The sequence below is a fragment of the Electrona antarctica genome, assembly GCF_951216825.1.
Source record: "Electrona antarctica genome assembly, chromosome: 3".
NCBI lineage: Eukaryota > Metazoa > Chordata > Actinopteri > Myctophiformes > Myctophidae > Electrona > Electrona antarctica.
Genome location: NC_136808.1, coordinates 44,007,344 through 44,027,732, shown reverse-complemented (window position 1 = coordinate 44,027,732; position 20,389 = coordinate 44,007,344). Strand labels below are relative to the sequence as shown.

The following is a 20,389-nucleotide window of genomic DNA, read 5'->3' as shown; positions in this document are numbered from 1 at the left end:
ATGGGACCCAATGCCTCCCTGCTTGGCACTCAGCATCAAAGGGTTGGATGGGGTGGTGAAATCTACTAATCAAATGATTCCCGAGCGCGGCACGGCTGCAGCTCACCGCTCCTTGGCTGCGGCTCACTGCTCCAAGAGATGGGTCAAATGCGGAGAACAAATTTCACTGCGCTAACGCGTGTGACAAATCGTATGACTTTGACTTGACTTTGACTTTACAACATCATTTAAAAAAATCAAGAAACCAGTGATCAAAGACATGGTTTAATATAATTTGAATGATTTGGTTTGCACCAGTAATATCATTCTTTTCTTGTTTCAATGTTTTCTGACATCAAAAATAAATAGGGGTCAGTGTCCTGTCATCTATCTTATATGAATAATTTGCAACAATAATATTTGTATATTTTATATACTATATTCACATGTCTACAAACATATACATCACAGAGAAAATAAACTGTACTTTACTGACAACGTTAAATGAATGAAATGCTTAATGTGTACCTGCTCCTAAAATGAAGCTGCAACATTAGCTGTTTGACTTTGCAAATCACCAACAGAACTCATTACACAGACATCTGTAGATGTGCACTACTAGGTGATAATAGATCACTTGTAGAGGTTACATTCATATTCAAGTCTTTGTCCACTGAAGTCTGAATAGACTTAGAAAACCATAGCATTAGCACAGTCATCACTGTGAATGAAAATCACCATATTTTAAGGTTAATTAAGGCAATTGAATACACAATAATGTTTAATACGTTGAAATCTGACTCGGTTCACAATGATCCTTACAAGGAAATTAAGATCTGCGTTGATACTCAACGTTAAAGATAAAAGTATCTACAGTGGCCACAACAGTGCTTTAATTCAACTATACTTTTTACTACGGCTTGTATATTTTCTACTATGTACGGTATGATAGACGGGATGGAAGAGTGCTCCCAGCAAGCCAAATTACGTCATGATGACGTTATGATGACGTCCTCCGGTGACTCCGGTGACGTTCAGGACTAGGCCAGATCACAGCCCATATGGGGATGATTTTTACGTCATTTCCAGGACAACTTCACCAGTTAAAATAATATAGATTCTTCTGGGCCAGATCTGACTAATTATGATATGACTTAAGTGGATCTGGCCTCGATCGGACGGAATATTTACAGATCGGACATCCGTCTTAGTGGGCAGAATGTGTGTTGGTTGAAATCAGGTGATATTCTGGGCCAGATATGACTATAGTCTTGGTTTGACTTGATCTGGCCACAATCAAGACGTCACTAATTCGTCTAGGTCCTGACCATGCTTGCTGGGGCTCACTTTGACTGAGTGATACACATTTTAATGAAATAACCAAAAATCAACATTGCAAGACATAAATGTAGGGCGTACCAATAGACAACCTGCATCGACCACGGGATCACAACCAGACTGTGTCGCATGCCCCCCTCCCAATGTATTGTCTATCTACACTGTTCTGTCTAAATGAGAGCAAAACAAAAGTCTAAAATAGATGTAATACTATTTAGCTGTTATTTTTTTTTATATATATATATCTTAGTTATATTCACCTATTCTATCAGCAGAAATGTTTCTTATTTGCAGAGTCAATCTATAGCCTTAACAAATGAATGAATCCCTACAAAGGTGAAAACACGAGTGAACTTACAGTACAGTAATGAGGTGAACTTACATGGAATCAAACTATTGTGTTGTCTTCCTTCATTCTTCTTTCTGTGTGCATCACATCGAATGCTCACATTTTACAGGTATAGTGTAGATGACTGTATCTGCATTATGTTATTGCTTTGCCTTATTAGTGATTATCTTTCACATGCTTCACAAGTAACAGCTGTGCTGTCAGGCAGTTCTCACACAGTGCAGTATACGTACCTGGCATCCATCCCGTCTGTCCATTAGTCACGACAGACAGACATCTGATCAAAATATGCAACGGTTCTCTTCAACAGGTCCTGGTCTCTGTATAGCTACTATTACTGTACAGGACGTCTCATCCATTAACACCGGACATGTCCAGATGTAATCATCCACTCACAACTCATGACGGAAGAACGCAAGAATATACTAAACACATTTTGAGGCTCTGAAATATCCTTTCATTGTCTTTGATCTGAGGAGAGATGGACATGATTTCTACTAGCTGTGCGTGTTCATGTGCTCGTATGATGGCAATTGTGAAGCGGGAGCCCTCCGCCCAGTAAAACCCTCGTGCTCATTTAGAGACATTTCAATGAACACTGAAGATTTGACTGTGTATATTTGGAAGGTTGAGTAAGCTACTATACAGCAGTCTGCCACAGTGTTTGTCCTGATATGGCATGTTTCCCTGGCTGAGGTGTGTGATGCTCTAAATAGTCCCAAGGAGTGGACTGTTACTTCATTTTTTATATATTCTTTTTCTGTCATTTGTTACTGGTTCTTGTGGTTGACACATTTGTTACAGAAACTAGCAACCGGATCGTTTGGTCTGTCCACATCCTGAATCTGTTATTCTGCATCGTGATTGGGGGAGTCAGGGCTGGAATCCTCCTCCTCGAAAGTCGCACACGCTTCTTTGGGAAGCGTGTCGCGGCGTGTGAAGGCGGTCGCCAAGGTCACGCTTAGTCGTGATTTGACAGGCGCCATCTCTGACAGCCCGATGTTGTTCCCACGGGGGACGAGTGTCGTTTTATCCATAATCTCTTCACTGTGCTTGGACATCACTGCATCTAGGAAGTCGTATTTATGGGACAGCTTGCCACTCTCAAACAGGTACTTGGCTAAGTAGGAGAAGGCGACATTACCTAAGAATGAGGCCAACATAGAAATTGTCTTGAAGGGGAACTTCTGAACAACCACGTCGTCCATCACTTTGGTCATGGGATTTTCCCGTTGCTCAATTATCCAGCCAGGGTAGTAGATAAAGGGGGGCATTCGCAGGTAGGGCTCCCCTCCACCTATACGTAGCACCATGCCAAACAGGTAGCCAGCCACCGAGCCGTACGTATTGGTGCCTTTGACAAAGAGCACGCTAAGCAGCTGGGGGAAGATGATGACATACACCAGGTCTGAGCTCAGGTACCACAGGCCATAAACTGTTCCAGTAACCAATGCCATCACTGTGGCCAGAGCCCCGAACACAAAGATTGTGATACGCATCACCCACACAATCTCTCGGTCCGATGCCTGAGGAAGAAGAGAGAAAGGTTTAGGACATTAAACTAAACTGTACAGAACATCACAAAATTAAATACATATAAAATAAATAAATACATATTATGAAAATAAATAAATGCATCACATACAGTATAATAAATATCCTGACTCATGGCCCCTTGAAAAGTACACAAACTGACAACCATCAAAATGTAAGAGCTGTTATATATATGGGGATATTTTTTTCCATCATATAGCAAAACACAAAAAGGACTGACCGACTGGCGGAAGGCAAGCTGATAGATGTTCCTCGCGAACATGGAGCTGGCCGACAGGATGGATGAGTCTGCAGATGACATCACAGCTGCAGACACGGCGCCCAGGCCAAAGAATGAGACAAATGGCGGGCAAAGGTGCTGTAGCACTATTGGTAGGATCATGTCAGCTTTGCCATTATCTTTAGGGGGAATAGGTCCGTACTCCGTCTGGTTCCAGTCTGGTCAAAGTAGAGGAGTTAATGTGTTACCACATTCGAAAATGCACATCCAACAAGCGCACACGCGCGCGCGCACACACACACACACACACACACACACACACACACACACACACACACACACACACACACACACACACACACACACACACACACACACACACACACACACACACACACACACACACACACACACACACACACACACGGAAGGTTTGTCTTAGAACTGTCACTGACTGTGACGTTTAAATTAATATGACTTGCTTAAAGGACCACTTCACCTTCATATAATAGGTCCTCACTAATAATCATGATAAAAAAAAATCTACTCAGTCTGTGTCTCATTGGAGGGCTGTGGGCAGATTTTTTTTTACAAAGATGTTTGTTAATTTTTATTAGCGCCAGAACGATGGCTTCCATTTTGGCATTGCAACTTTTCAGGACTAGAAAGCCTGCAGTTTCTATTTGCTTGGATTCCCCATCAATGATGTCACTGGTGGACGGGTTTCTGAACTGCCCACAGACTGGGTAGAAAGAAATGGTGGCATTTTATCATGAATATTAGTGAGGACCTATTGTACAGAGATAGGTTGAAAAGTGTTTTTTTAAACAAATAAGCAAAAGGAGGGTAGAGCTTCCATAAGAAAACCAAAAAGGAGAAACATACAACAAATATCAGTGGCTGCAAGACACATGTACACATAGCAATTAAAATGTATTACACCAGGGTAAACCAAAGTTTATTAAACAGGAGTAAACATTGCTAGTTGTAATCACAGTATCACCAAGGACTTTGATCTGGAGATCAAACCTCTAATTTGGTCCCCTGCCTCTAATGTAATATTTACAGATCCACCATGGTTATTAAGCGGATTGCTAGCCTACCTCATTATGGATGAGGTGAACCAGCTGCTATTTATCAAACTCTCTTAGATCTAAGAGCAACATACTGAGGTATCTCCAAATGACACACACGTGACGTGAGAATGTGCATGTGTGTGTGAGAATGTGCATGTGTGTGTGTGTGTGTGTGTGTGCGTGCGTGCGTGCGTGCGTGCGTGCGTGCGTGCGTGCGTGCGTGCGTGCGTGCGTGCGTGCTTGTGTGTGCGCGCGCGCGTGCATGCGTGTAGCAGTCTAACCTGTAGATGCCCCTATGGCTCCTATGAGAACGGAGGGCACAGCCATGATAAGGCAGCCGAAAGCAGCCAGGAAGGAGAGGACCTGCGCATATGTAGCAGAGGAGGAAGACAGAACCCGCTGGAAGTACACTTGCCACGGTATGCCCCCAAGCATCTAAAGTGCAAATACAAACCATAAGACACTTACAATATACAACATTTGTATACACTCCAATTACACAGTAAAATCCTCAGTGTTCATTTAACTTGGCATTACAAATTGGTAAATGAAGAGTTTACTGTGTAAAATACAAGAATGGTAAATGACTATCAAGAATAGTAAATGGATAGCTTGAGAGAGCAGTCTATTTATTTTTACCCCTTTTTCTATAGTTGTTATGCCAATTGATTCCTCCCTTCATGGCTTCGCTCCCCGGAACACAGCCAATTATGTTCGTATGTAGACGCTCGACAAAGCTGGATGCACGAAAGCCACAACCTCTGCTGGGCAGGCACTTTACTGTACCACCGCACACAAGAGTAGTCTTAACATCTCAACTAAAACTCTGAGACATTAATATCTTAGAATGTATATGTACCAGTAAAAAGAAATTGTCAATCCATGTCCAGATGTCGTCCCTGTGGATGACGCCTCGCCAAGGTGCCTGGTACACGTGCTTCACGGCCGTCACAGTGATGTCTGTCACCGCTGGGTGGTTCAAAGCAAAAGGCACACTGACCCACTGGAATAAACAAGACATACAACAAAACCCAATGTTATTCTGAATGGAACTGAAACTGCTGGATGGTACATATTATGTACCAACAGTCAATTGTTGCTATAGGAGACGTGGAAACACTTGTCAGTTGTTTATACCATTAAGAATGGGTGATAATAGACTCACAGGTCAGTCTCTAAACTAGGGGTTATCAAGCTGTGGGTCGCGACCCCTCGGGGGGGTCACCAAATTATTTTGGGGGGTCCCCAAATTATAAAAAAAAAAAAAGGAAAATATAGTCTGGAAAATGGAAATTAAGAGTTTACATAGTATGTGGTGCATGCATAAACTTTCCTTAATGATTATATCTGGTTTCAGTATTAATTTATGATATATTTTCTCTATTATTAAGGTTATGTTTGCAGTCAGTTGGTATTGGCGGTGAGGAGGGGGGCGGGGCGGGGGTCCCCAGCCAAAAAGGTTGAGAACCCCTGGTCTAAAGCAGTGGTAGGGAACAGGTGATTAGTGGGGAAGAACTCTTCTGCCATTGACACCTGGAACATTTCATTACACTCTTTAGCTGCTCTAGTCTATGTTGGCGGCAGTGACTAAGGTAGAGTGGCTGGATGGTAACCGCAAGGTTGCTAGTTCGAATCCCTGTGGGCTTCCCCAGAGTTAGTGTCGAAGTGTCCTTGAGCAAGACTCTGAACCCCTAATTGCACCTTGCATGGTTTCCGCCGCCATCAGTGTATGAATGGGTGTGAATGGGTGAATGTAATGCACATTCATATTCACACTGCCTTGGATAAAGACACTAAATGCACCATTTACTATTTACTCAAACCACAGTGGGGGATGTTGAATGGGAGGAATAAGATAGAGCTCCCATCCTCCCATTGGAGGTTCTTCACTGTCTGTGGTGAGCCGGCCAGTAGTGTACAAGAGTAGTAGCCTAACACAGAAATGTGGGGATCGAGGGTTAATTGGCATAACAACAAAATTGGAGGAAAAGGAGAAAAAAAAATGGCTACTCTAGAAAACAACACACAATTGTTGTGCACACCTACCCTAACTGGATTCAGGTGCAGGGAGTAATTAGTGTGTGCCCTAACAGGGCACCAGCAACCAGACTATTGTAATTGTAACACTTTATTACTTGCACAAGCAGAGCGTGCAAGTACTAGTTTCGCCAGGAGTGCGTATGCACCGTCCCAGCAAATGACGTAATGACTACTGACTACTGAGCTAGCTATATCAGTTATACCCTGACGTCATATGCTGGGACGGTGCATACGCATCAAAAGTAACCACAGTATACCGCTAATCAACTTACAAATTACATATACATAGAGGCATTTCCTTTAATCCACCCGACATTGATCGAGATATACGTCACCATCGAAGGCATTGGGTCCTTTAATCCACATCTTTATTACGTCATCATTGAGAGCTAGTGATCATTGAGAGCTAGCTATACCAGTTATACCCTGGCGTCATATGCTGGGACGGTGCATACGCATCAAAAGTAACCACAGTATACCGCTAATCAACTTACAAATTACATATACACATAGGAACATTACCTCTAATCCTCCCTACACTAAAACGTATCGTCATTACGTCACCATCGAAAACCAATTACACTCTGGCATTGGGTCCTTTAATCCACATCTTTATTACGTCATCATTGAGGGCTAGTCATCATTGAGAGCTAGCTATACCAGTTATACCCTGACGTCATATGCTGGGACGGTGCATATGCATCAAAAGTAACCACAGTATACCGCTAATCAACTTACAAATTACATATACATGTACATAGAGGCATTTCCTTTAATCCACCCGACACTGATCGAGATATACGTCACCATCGAAGGCATTGGGTCCTTTAATCCACATCTTTATTACGATATACTTCATAATACTACTTTTTACGTGCAAAAAGTAGGTACGTAGCAAATAGCTAAACCTAATAATTCAATATTTCAATCTAATCGTTCTTTCAAAGAGAAGCTGAGATTTGACAGTTTGTAGCGGTCGACAGTACTTGCGCGCTCTGCTTGCGCACTAGTAGGCCATTTATGGCCTACTTGTGTGCAACAAGCAAGTAGGCACTCGACAGAATGCAGTTCTAGTTTATTATTATTTTTTCTTTCTAGAGTAACCCTAAACTTCAGACCGCTACTCCTCCCACAGTTTTGACGGTACGCACTTGAGCCGGCTTCATCGGGAATGGTGTGCTTACTCATTGCTAAGAGAAATGTTGTATAGTTTAATTGATATTAATTTATTCGTGCATTAAATTTCCCCATTGACATAAATGGGAAAATGCGAAAACTCACATTCAAGTATTTTTTCCTCAGAGACCGTAAGGGCTAGAGTTACAAAACATGGAGGGGAGGTTCATAATAATTACTAAAATTAATTAACTTATAATGTTATCGGTCGGCCTCATGGTGGCGCTATTATGGCTAACTATGACAGCGTTTTCTATGTATATTTTTATATGCATAGCAAATGGCTAACTAACTTATTTTTTTATCTTGTCATTTCCCAGGCAGGTCAGGAATGTCATGGAGGCTATGAAGGCCATGGCTGCCTGCAGCCTTAGTTTTAAATGATATACCCTGTGGCCCCAGAGAGGGGTGCATACTTAGTTTAGACTATAGTCATTGGTTAGACATGGGTTAAGTTTAGGTTTAGATGTGCTGCCCCGTGGGAGGTTAGGGTATTAGGGTGAGGGTTTGAGATAGGTTGTAGTTGTAGGACTAATGACTGGTCTAACCAATGACTAGTCTAAATCAAATACCACCTGCACTGCCCCATGTGACCCAGGTAATCTCACTGTTTTTTCCTTTGCCCTTTTCACGTCGGTATGTTTGAGGGGCCCTCCAATGCATGGCTTTCCGAACGTACAGTATATAGGCCAGCCAAGTCTGAACTTTTAATGTTGGCATAGGCTAAAATGATGTAATTTAGATAGCGTATTATGTAGATGTGACACCCCAGGAGAGTGTGACCCCATTTAGATAGATAGATAGATAGATAGATAGATAGATAGATAGATAGATAGATAGATAGATAGATAGATAGATAGATAGATAGATAGATAGATAGATAGATAGATAGATAGATAGATAGATAGATAGATAGATAGATAGATAGATAGATAATGTACTCTTGAGTACATTTAAAAGCAAGTACTATTTTTACGCTTACTTGAGTAACATTTTGACTGTCGTATTGTCGTATTTGTACTCTTTACAGGGGTGGAGTCTCTGCCCACCTCTGAACACTGCACTTTGATAATGCACTTTTAAAACAGTGTTTCACCAGTTATATGTTTTGCAAAATATAGGCTACTTTATTGCTAAAGAGTATTATTGTATATGATAAGTTCTATGGTTTCCAAGGGCACATTCTAAAATGGCTTCAGAGTTATGTATGTGATCGAAAACAATATGTTTCCGTAAATGCCTGGTATAGTATCAGTCAGGACGACGCTTCTGTCTGGAGTCCCCCAGGGGTCGTTTTTGGGTCCCTTATTATTTCTTATTTATATTAATGATTTGCCTTCTGTTTGTCCCAGGTTCTTTCCTATACTTTTTCGCTTTTCACCAGTTTAATTATAACACACACACGACCTTAATTCCCTCATATCACTGGCAAATAAAGGCATGGAACAAATTTCTACATGGTTCCAAGCAAATAAATTATTATTTTTATATATAAAAAAGTCAAATTGTATTGTCTTTGATGGAAAAAAAAATATATATATATTTGTAAGTTTTAGTAGATGAGAAACTCAGCTGGAGAAAACACATCAATCTAGTCACCCCCCCCCCCCCCCACCCTTATCATACTAGTCATGGTCAGTACTGCACTTTGGGACAAATATTCTACTGGTTTACAACTTTCTTCTATGAACAAATTGAAGGTTGTTTGATTGACCAAATCACTTTTGTATTCTCTTCTCGTCTCTAATCATGTCTTAGAAGTATATTTCAATCATGTTGTAGATTTTATATATATTTTTTTATATACTGCAATCATGTCCTTCGGAAATTATTTATATCTTGTTCTTCCTGATGTGCCGAATGCAAACGTCTGCGAAGAGAAGGTAGCCTGAGCTGTAGTAAGCAATATTAATATAATAATAATGATAATAATAATTAACATAATTAGTCTGAAGACGGAACAGGTCAAACATCCACATCATACACACTGCAACTGAGCAACTCCCCCTGACTCACCATTCCCATCTTTAAACGATTCCAGTGACTCTGATTAGTCCAGGACTGAGTGTGTATGTGGCAGCGGTGGCAGCGGTGGCCGAACGGATAGCGGCGCGGTCTAGATACCGGAAGGTTCCCAGTTCGAACCAGCCGTCCGACACGTTAAAAATTACCACCGCTGAAATGCCCTTGAACAAGGCATCAACCACTACGATGAAATGTGTTCTATGAGCAGGGCCTGGCTGGAAACAAGTTCTTGAGCTTAGCCCAGATACCCTGGGTAAATATAGATTTCATTTCATTTCATTTCATATGAATTTTGACTTTCCTTTGGCAATTTGTCAATATTAACAATCCTCAACTCAACTGTGCTGTTCACACTGTACTGCTTTTTTTCTAGGTCAGAAAATGGGCCTCATGATATACAAACCAAAGTCTCAAAGATAATAGCCAATACTTTAGGTACTGGATAATTACAAAGCAACAAGGACTATGGCACTCTGGATAAATAACAAAAACAACCTTGAGGTTTGTGCTGATAGACTTGTACATTGTTTTATGAAATAAACCACTCTTGCTTATTTATTATTATTTATTATTATTATTATTATTATTACAATTATTATTATTATTATTATTATTATTATTTATTAATAATTTGGCCTTTGTGCCCTAAAACAGGGGTTCTCAACCCGTGGGTCACGACCCCTCGGGGGGTCGTCAAATTATGTTGGGGGGTCCCCAAATTATCCAATTATTGGAAAATGGAAATGAAGAGTTTACATATAGTACACAATAGTACATGCATACACCTTCCCTAATACTTATATCTGGTTTCAGTATTTATTCATGGTGTATTGTCTCTATATTATTAACGTTATTGTAGCAGTCAATTTATATTGGGGGTCAGGAGGGGGCGGGACGGGGGTCCCGAGACATTCCCAAAGCATTTCCGGGGGTCCCCGGCCAAAAACGTTGAGAACCCCTGCCCTAAAGAACAAAATGGTTGCTGTGGAGCCTATTGACAAATTCCAAGCCTGTTCCCAGGCTGCCCAGGACAACCAGATGTTTGCAAAGGTTGGAAGATTCAAGGTAGCTGTGTTGTTGTTTACAGCCTGACACAATTGATGCATAATAATAACATTGTTGCTGTCGGGCAAAAAACCTTGTATCTGTTTTTACATTTTTCCGTAAATTAATGCCCTGGTCTACTTTATCATATAAGAGTGAAAGTAGTGAAAAGAGCAGATCTACAAGCAATACAAGGCATTGAGAGTATGTGTATAGATTGGCTAGTTTCACTATTTTAAATTGTTTTAAATATAATAAAGGAATGGTTTTGGACATATAGGACTATGAGGTTTCCATTCGACGATGACAATGTGAACTTTTGGTTCTCTCTGCCTCTCTGAGTGGAAATGATGTTCTCGAGGAAGCCTATTCCAGGTATGTGATCACCTGATAACTCCCTTTCCCCTTTATGTATGTTTACCAATTTCAGTTGAGTGAGTAATTTAACCACTTGAACCCCAGAATTCCATGGGGAACATTAGCCTAAAATAGCAGATCTACAAACTCAGCTATAGAGGGGGAAAAGTAGTACAGAGCTCTTACTGTATAGTCTGTATAAGTCAGTGGTACAGAGTGATGAATGATGGAGCTGAAGGAGATGGTTTTCTCCAAAGCACCAGACTGGGTTCAGCACTTTAGTCTTCATTCACAGTAATATCCTGTGTTCATTTGACCCATTTAGACCCATCGAAATTTAAAAAATGTCTTCTAAATCATGACAATTTTCTGAAAAAACTCATGTTTCTATGTCAGTGGTTCTCAATATTTCATGTCAAGGACCCCAAAGATTATATGTAATTTGCCGCCGACCCCCATCTGAAAATATGGACCCCCCCCCCCCAGAAGCAAAGAAAGAATATATATTCAAAGATTTGCGCCGCATTTTCACGATTTTTCAAAAATAGCAGACCTACAAGCTCCGCACTATGAGCTTGTAGATCTGATATTTTTCAATAACTAAAGTATAACATAATGCTTAGGAGTATAGGCTAACTTACCAGTCCAAGGAAAATACAGAAGAGCTGGACCACGTCTGTGTAGGCTACAGAGTACAGCCCTCCAACCAGGGTGTAGAAGATAGCAATGCAAGCAGAGAGGACCACTGACATGTTGATGTTGATGTCCACAATCACACTCAGAGTAGCACCTGAGGTATGGAAAAAAGAGTGGTTAAATAAATGATAAAAGATGCATAAAAAATGCACACCCACGGCCGCACGCACGCACACACGCACGCACGCACGCACGCACACACACACACACACACACACACACACACACACACACACACACAGTAAAGGGGTGACATCATGAAAATACCCCCAGCTCATTTCATATTGTGACTTTCAATGTTGGCAGGATTCAGGAAAGAATCTCTCTCTCTCTCTCTCTCTCTCTCTCTCTCTCTCTCTCTCTCTCTCTCTCTCTCTCTCTCTCTCTCTCTCTCTCTCTCACTAAGTGTCTGCCTATCTATCTTATCCGTATGAACTTACCAAGGGCAGATAAGATGGCAGCAGACCAGAATATCTCGCCCATAAGTGCCGGTATAAAGAGCAGACCACCCATTCGCTTCCCATAGATCTGCTGGAACGGGTCCAACATCGTGACGTAACCTCTGGAACGCATGGGCTTGGCGAAAAAAAGGCCACCTGAACAGGGGTCAAGAACCATAATGCTCTTAAAGAAACATGTCTGCGCTCGAATTGTATACACTGTCGTTAATTGATGTCCAATAAAGGTAAATAAATGCCGCGCGCAAAAGCGCAACTCACCCACAACCAGACTGAGCGCGTATCCAAAAGGTGCCTGCGCCCAAGCCAAGCCACTCTCCGGTAGATACACGTACTCAGCGGTGCCGTTGATGTATCCCCCTCCAACCCAAGTTGCTAAAAAAATAACAGAATGTCAACATTAGCATGGCAATTTCCATTTCAACGCAAATCAGTTTATAGAAAGGAGGCGCTTAAAGTGCAGTATATGCGATCAGTTTAGTGCGTTATGTCTACACATGTCTACACATTTATTTATCCTATATAGTGTATAAACATTTTGCAAATGTATGTAGGCTACACTCTCAGAGTTAAATTAACACTAGACTATCAGGATTTCAGTGTGAAAATTGTACAGTAAGTGTTTGATTATCATCTTATGGGGATTCAGTTGCAAATGCATATCAAAACATGATGTACCTGTCATGGTAAATCCACCGACGAATAAGCCTATGTCTCTCCCACCGACCATGATGGTTTCGCTGCGGTCGGTGCCTTCTGCTTGGCCAGAGTTCTTGTTCTTCCATGCCGCCCAGATGCCCACGGCCAGAATAAGCAGGTAGAAGACCGCGAGAGCCACAATTCCCTCAATATGGACCGTCATAGTCGCTCCCGCTGCGCCCGTCTACAGCTCGGAACTGATACGCCGAGTCCTGCTGAGCCAAAATAAATGTAGCCATTCAAAAAGGAGAGAAAAAGACAAAGTGATATTAAACAACAATCGAATTTCTACAGTCACTCATAGGTCCATGTTCCCAATGTCTCAGATGTCATATGGTTATGCGTAAAAACCGAATTACGCACATTTGTCACCACTTTACATTTCAAAACTCTTAACAGGCAAATCACATTCAGACTTGTATTATATTATGCTAAAAAATATCTAATATAATATTGTTTCAGATCCTATAAATGAACTAAAAGTCGTAAGACACAGATCTGTCCCCTATATCAAAGACAAAAATATCAAAACAACTTACTTGATGTATTTCCAGTCATGAACCGGGCACTTGAGGCAGAATACTATTTTGGAAGAGTGAGTCGTCCGTATGGACATATTATGAAGAGCTGTGACCGTCTGCTCTGCACAGGGACAAACCATCAGAGGAATGCTTGGAGAGATCTCCCATGTGACTCACGCGGGGGCTTATAAGAGCAGGTACCGTCAGTAGTAGTCTCTAGAACACATGCACGTCAGATAAAATTGAACGTCCGTTTTAATGAGTACAATGCAATGCTCGAGAAACACGTCACTGTCCCCAAGATGTAGGCCTATGACGGGAAACGGGGTGGGCACAACACGTGCGCGTCTACCTGCTGTGCTCTCCGAACTCCAATGAATTAAACGACCGAATAAATATAGCAACAATAGCATGAGAGAAAGATGGCAGAAAAGACTATATAGCCTAATTAGGCTAAATCGTAAAACATTACCCACCTTCCAGCAATTCAAATCCAGTTTGAACGAATATTTCCGACTTCCCCGGTTTCAGTGAGTTGGGGTCAACTTTAATGACTTCACCTACCTGAAGTGATCTAATTCAGTCTTGACAAAACTGTCAGGAAACCAATTAGGGTAGACTAGCTCATGTGGAGCGTTGGAGAGAGCTTTAACGATATCGTCTGTGGATAGTGTTGGGAAATCAAAAATGCCGGGCGGAATATAAACTATTAGGCGCTGAAGACAGGCTAAAAGTAAGCGCATCAAAGAAGGTGCATGCAAATCTTTCTCCACACATGCACAGCACTGTCAATATGACGGACCTGTTTGTTTCAGCACCATGGATAGAGTCATTTCTCACCCCACAGTATACCAGTTTCCGGCTTTACACCGGAATAATAATATAGGCCCTATATTATTGTTAAGTGCCTATATATTTTAAATGAAATGTCAGATTTTATGAGGATTATACTGTGCATAGCTTAAACGTTTAACTTGGCATTCCATTATGACAATTAATAGAGCTTTTCAGGTAGACTATAGTGTAAGTGATATTTTTGTATTATAGGCCTACTAAAAAGTTACTGCTTAGTACTAATCATTGCCTTAGAGTGTTTGTTCAATAGGGTCTCCCTGACTCTACATGTAACTCTACCTGTAGAGTGAATAAACTAAAAATACATTTTCAGGTGGGTTGCCAATTAGCCAATCAGCAGAGAGGAATACCCATTAATATAGCCTCAATTGTGTTAGCCGTCCCAGCCTTACTCATCGATCTACGAAGAGAAAATTAGCAATTTTGTCTGCTCACTTCTTTGTGTCATCACTTCCAATGTCACGTGTTTATATATTGTATCCTGCATGAGTTCCTCTCTCCTTTGGATAAAATTGGTATCCCAAGCTGATTTTTTTTTTAATGATGCATTAATTATGTATTTGCGGTCTTTGTTTACAACAAAATTAATGTGAACTTACAAAAAGAAAATCATCATCACAAATGTATATACAGTATATATCCATTACCAACTCACACACAAAATGTCAACCCATCACTAAGGCTATTCCATATATAGTTAACCAACAAAACTGAAACATATAGCTTTTTCATTCGTTTTTTACATGTTCTAAAAATACATAACGCTCTTAAACTACTATGAGCTAAAGAGAACAAGGTGACTCCTGTTAATGGACAAACACCCTTATAGCAAATCTGAATATACAGACCATTTAACACATATTTAGACTTAGACACTTACTTTACCTTTAATAGTTTTTTTTGTCCGATTACGGAATATTTTTTGTATTATTATTAGTCATATATTTTGCAAAACAATAAAGTCATGTTTTTAATTGGACTGTTAGATTTGTACTGGCTGGTTTTCTCATTTCAATGGCTAGATGGCAGATGGCTGAGTAACATTCCACGCCTCTCAAGCTGCATATATGCTGGCTCAATATTGAGACTGAGCCTGTGTGAGGTGATGGGTCTTAATTACAAAACTTCATAAGAAAATGTATTAAGCACTATCTATACCACACTAACTATACCTTTACAATAAAATAAATAAATACATAAATAAAATAAAACGGTTACATAAAATCACTCGTAAAAATGTAGTAAGCCAATTGAATGCCAACATAGAAGTGAACAGTATACCTAGTTCAATACTAACAAGCAGCTGTTGTTGGCAGGTCATATGGTGTTGGAGTGAGGGAGAGGGAGGGAGGGAGAGCATGGGGAGAGAGAAAGAGGGAGGGAGAGAAGAGTTAAGAGAGAGAGAGGGAGGGGCAGGATAGAAGAGTTAAGAGAGAGAGAGGGAGGGGAGGGAGAGAAGAGTTAAGAGAGAGAGGGAGGGGGCAGGAGAGAAGAGTTAAGAGAGAGAGGGAGGGGGCAGGAGAGAGAAGAGTTAAGAGAGAGAGGGAGGGGGCAGGAGAGAAGAGTTAAGAGAGAGAGGGAGGGGGCAGGAGAGAGAAGAGTTAAAAGAGAGAGGGAGGGGAGGGAGAGAAGAGTTAAGAGAGAGAGGGAGGGGGCAGGAGAGAGAATAGTTAAGAGAGAGAGGGAGGGGGCAGGAGAGAAGAGTTAAGAGAGAGAGGGAGGGGGCAGTAGAGAGAAGAGTTAAGAGAAAGAGGGAGGGGAGGGAGAGAAGGGTTAAGAGAGAGAGGGAGGGGAGGGAGAGAAGAGTTAAGAGAGAGAGGGAGGGGGCAGGAGAGAGAAGAGTTAAGAGAGAGAGGGAGGGGAGGGAGAGAAGGGTTAAGAGAGAGAGGGAGGGGGCAGGAGAGAGAAGAGTTAAGAGAGAGAGGGAGGGGGCAGGAGAGAGAAGAGTTAAGAGAGAGAGGGAGGGGGAAGGAGAGAGAAGAGTTAAGAGAGAGAGGGAGGGGAGGGAGAGAAGAGTTAAGAGAGAGAGGGAGGGGGCAGGAGAGAGAAGAGTTAAGAGAGAGAGGGAGGGGGCAGGAGAGAGAAGAGTTAAGAGAGAGAGGGAGGGGGCAGGAGAGAGAAGAGTTAAGAGAGAGAGGGAGGGGGAAGGAGAGAGAAGAGTTAAGAGAGAGAGGGAGGGGGCAGGAGAGAGAGATTTTCTTCACTTGAGATGGAACTATTAGGCCTATAGGAGAAGAGTCCAATAACCATCACATTAACACCAACAATAACAAAATAAACAATATTTTATACCACTTTTATTTAAGTAATACATGCATGCATGCACTTGAATAAATGCATTATAATGCAGCCTATCTGAAAATATATTTAATCTAAATATAACCTGGTGTTGGTTAACTAATTGAACAGTTTTTATTATTTACTGCTCTGGAATGCAGGCATGTGCAGAGAGTGTTAGAGAGGCAGCTAGGGGCTGAAATCCCATAAGAGGGCACTTGTTTTTGCCAAAATAGCGAAAATAGCAGGTCTAGATCTGCTATTTTCGGGGCGCAACCCTGCACTCTTTATCTACTGGAGATGCGGTGTATACAACATGGATTTCGAAACAAATTAGTTCAGGAGACTTCGGGAAAAATAAAAACAATTCTCCTGAGGCTGCCTTCTGGGATGGCATGGAAAGGAGAGGAGTGCATTTGCATTTCTTTCGCCATGCTGCATTCGTGGTCTGGAGAGTTGTTTTACAGACGGGTAAAAGGGCAGGGGCTGATGCCCCCTTTGATATCTATGTGTGCACGTCCCTGCTGGAATGCTTTTGTGAATGCCACAGTCTGCACGGTTGTAAGATGAGTGTCCCTGCATTGTTTGTAACAGGCAGATGTTGGTATTGCAGGGCATGTCTGCCTGACGCACCTCCAACGGTGCCTAAGCACCAGCTGTAGGGTCTTCAGCTGGGAGCCATCCTGGCCTGGTGTTATAGTGTTGGTGTTGGAACCTCTCGGCCACTTCCGCTAGGCCCACTTCAGCCATGCAGTACCTAAATACCAGCTACATAGTCATCAGCTTATATGAGAGCCATCCTTCACTGATGTTTCGCCCCTTTAATCTATCTATCTATCTATCTATCTATCTATCTATCTATCTATCTATCTATCTATCTATCTATCTATCTATCTATCTATCTATCTATCTATCTATCTATCTCTCTCTCTCTCTCTCTCTCTCTCTCTCTCTCTCTCTATCTATCTATCTATCTCTATCTATCTATCTATCTATCTATCTATCTATCTATCTATCTATCTATCTATCTATCTATCTATCTATCTATCTATCTATCTATCTATCTATCTATCCATCTATCCAACTATCCATCCATCCATCCATCCATCCATCCATCCATCCATCCATCCATCCATCCATCCATCCATCCATCCATCCATCCATCCATCTATCTATCTATCTATCATATATACCCAAGTCCCATCCAAAACATGACCTAGACTAGAATAGTTTTCTACTTGCAATGGGTAACACATTCTAAATAAATGCATTTTCAGTACTCCCCTACAGTTACACACAACACACACATTGTGTACCATTTTGGGTGATGTTGGGTGATATTATTATTATTATTACAATTATTATTATTATTATTATAAGTATTGTTATTATTATTATTATTATTATTATTATTATTATTATTATTATTATTATTATTATTATTATTATTATTATTATTATTATTATTATTTTCTTAGTTTACTGTCTGACATTTTTGTCAGCTCTATTATTATTATTATTATTATTATTATTATTTCTTTTTTATTTGGTTCTGTAAACCAATAGGGTAGGCAATTATACGCTTTTAGCTTCAGCCTACACCTTTTCGGGCCACTCAAGTGTCTGTATAATGTATTATGTATTGTTATACATGTGAAAGGTTCGAAATAAACTAAACTAAACTAAACTAAATGTTTGGACAAACTCGGTAGGAGTATAGCAAAAAGTATGTTTTGCAGGAGGAAACTTGTCAGGAGGAAATGGGGGAGTTGCGTAATGATCCAAGGATTCCAAAGGAAAACATAATTTGGAATGTAGGCCTATTATGACCTACGGTTCAAGATTTATAGGCCAAAATATCTGCCTGTTATAGCGCCCATTAGCCTAGGACATGCATGGGCAACTGGCGGCCCGGGGGCCACATCCGGCCCTCACCTTCACTTAATGTGGCCCTCGGGTTAATATCAGAATACTGATATACTATTGATTTCAGCTGCTACAATTCCAAACATGGCCCGCTTTAATTACTTCAGTCTATATGACTACCGCTATATTAGTAGCTGAATTACTAGTATTTGAATTTTATTGTCTTCTTTTTATGTCAAATGCATTTGTATTTAAGTTCATAAAGTTAACATAAGTATAAATGCATTTGAAATGAATAAAAAAACTTTTCAGGATTCCAATTTAAACACAGCAAAAAAAAGTCAGGATTTAAATTCAAATATAGCAAAAATAGCTGATCTACAAGCTGAAAACGCGTTGCAGTGCGACACGTTTTGAGCTTGTATATCGGCTATTTTTGCTACGACAGAAATGTGCAACGTGGCCCTCTGGAGTGAGTGTGCTATTATAGTGGCACTTGATTTGCAAAATGTAGGGTATAGGGTATACCATTTCTTCCATGGCCTATAGTCACCAGTGGGAATGTGCGTGCAAAGTTTCACAGGAAATTTAACCTGATGATAAATAGACATTCTGTATTGTTTGGAGTGTTAAGAATGTCTTGTCATTACAGACACAGTTCAAATGGTTCATTACCTTTAGTCTTATTTGAGTTGTTCATAGTAGTAACCTCAACTGTGTCAATATGACCTTAAACTGTGATTTTCATCAAAAGCTGAGACCATATCATTGCAACCCTGTGCTGCCCAGGATCCTGGTACGAAAAGATAAAGGTCAGGTCATCCAGAAGATCTCTCTCCCTTGCAGGGAGTGACTTAATTATATGTAAACTGTTGCTTTACTCTGTATGTCTCAGAATGCATAAACCAATTTATTGATTACTTTGTATTCTCTTCTCATATTTGGCTCCACGTCACGCTCGCTAACTTTAACTAAATATTCTAGACTCAAGATTTCCCTAGCTATCAACTATGTTCCTGATTTGAGACATTTTGTTGGGCCCCTCCTGCAAACTTAATCTAACGTGAGTAGGGCTCTTCCTCAGCTATAATAAAACTATGATGCTCTTTCCACATGTTGGTTCGCTGGGAAACATGTGTATGTACACAGACAGTTTTTAAGTTGCTTGATTCAAAATTAAGATATACATTCATTTTTATCACACGTCCATTGAACTTCAAACTCGTTCAAACTCGTTTTAAGTGCAGGTTAAAATCCTGCCGAGATCTATGTGATACTCAGCTTTACAGTATGCCATGATGGCAAAAATGTATTGCTGACAGTGACACCATAGGATTATGTAAATAAGACAATTGTACAATTTGTACAAAATACTGCTGCTCGCCTACTATACATAAAGAAGAAAAAGAAAACAGCTTTTACTTACTCTTCCTGTGGATGACTTATTACTTGCAAATTTCTTCAATTATTACACTGCTTTATTAAAGGTTTTATTCTTGTCTGCCTTGTTGAGGGGCGCTAGCCCCTCCTATGCACAGCTTTGTGTGTATGTCCGTATGAGCACGGAATGTGTTTGTAGCACGGAATGTGATGATTTGATTGGCTGAGCACGGAATGTGATGTATGATGATAAGAGCGGCCCTCACTTCATTTTACTTGATTTTTTGAGTGGTGTAAACCACTCCTACAACTGGCTTTGTTAGTCTGTCTGTCTGTCTGTCTGTGCTCAAAAAATGAGCATGGTTGCTACGGTCACCCAGTTCACCAGGGTGTGATTTCATTACATCAGACCACAGCTGATCAGGCTATATAAGACCTTACACCACTCAGTTCACACGGGTGTTATTTTTACTATTCCC

At 40.8% G+C, this 20,389-nt stretch overlaps 1 protein-coding gene across 3 annotated transcripts; it reads right to left on the bottom strand.

Annotated features, from left to right (window-relative positions):
* Positions 1 to 254: 254 nt before the first annotated feature.
* LOC306920847 (high-affinity choline transporter 1-like) lies at positions 255 to 13,699 on the bottom strand. Of its 3 annotated transcripts, none has more exons than XM_079497781.1 (9): positions 13,551 to 13,699; positions 12,991 to 13,226; positions 12,574 to 12,687; positions 12,295 to 12,450; positions 11,800 to 11,948; positions 5,376 to 5,519; positions 4,798 to 4,951; positions 3,441 to 3,658; positions 255 to 3,192 (listed from the first exon to the last, which is right to left on the bottom strand). In XM_079497781.1, the coding sequence occupies exons 2-9, from the start codon at positions 13,172 to 13,174 to the stop codon at positions 2,515 to 2,517; spliced, it is 1,797 nt and encodes a 598-aa protein (XP_079353907.1). In that variant the 5' UTR covers positions 13,175 to 13,226; positions 13,551 to 13,699; the 3' UTR covers positions 255 to 2,514. The 3 variants fall into 3 exon arrangements, with proteins under 3 accessions (XP_079353907.1, XP_079353909.1, XP_079353908.1); XM_079497783.1 differs by having other exon boundaries at positions 4,798 to 4,879; XM_079497782.1 differs by having other exon boundaries at positions 12,991 to 13,223.
* Between the last annotated feature and the right edge of the window lie 6,690 nt (positions 13,700 to 20,389).

Bases quoted from the DNA above. Each gene is read 5' to 3' on its own strand.
- LOC306920847 (XM_079497781.1), bottom strand. From the start codon at position 13,174: ATGACGGTCCATATTGAGGGAATTGTGGCTCTCGCGGTCTTCTACCTG. The intron at 11,949-12,294 runs GTAAGTTCATAC...TCCATACCTCAG, and splicing joins TGCCATCTTATCTGCCCTTG to GTGCTACTCTGAGTGTGATT. The intron at 4,952-5,375 runs GTACATATACAT...TTTGCACTTTAG, and splicing joins TTGACAATTTCTTTTTACTG to ATGCTTGGGGGCATACCGTG.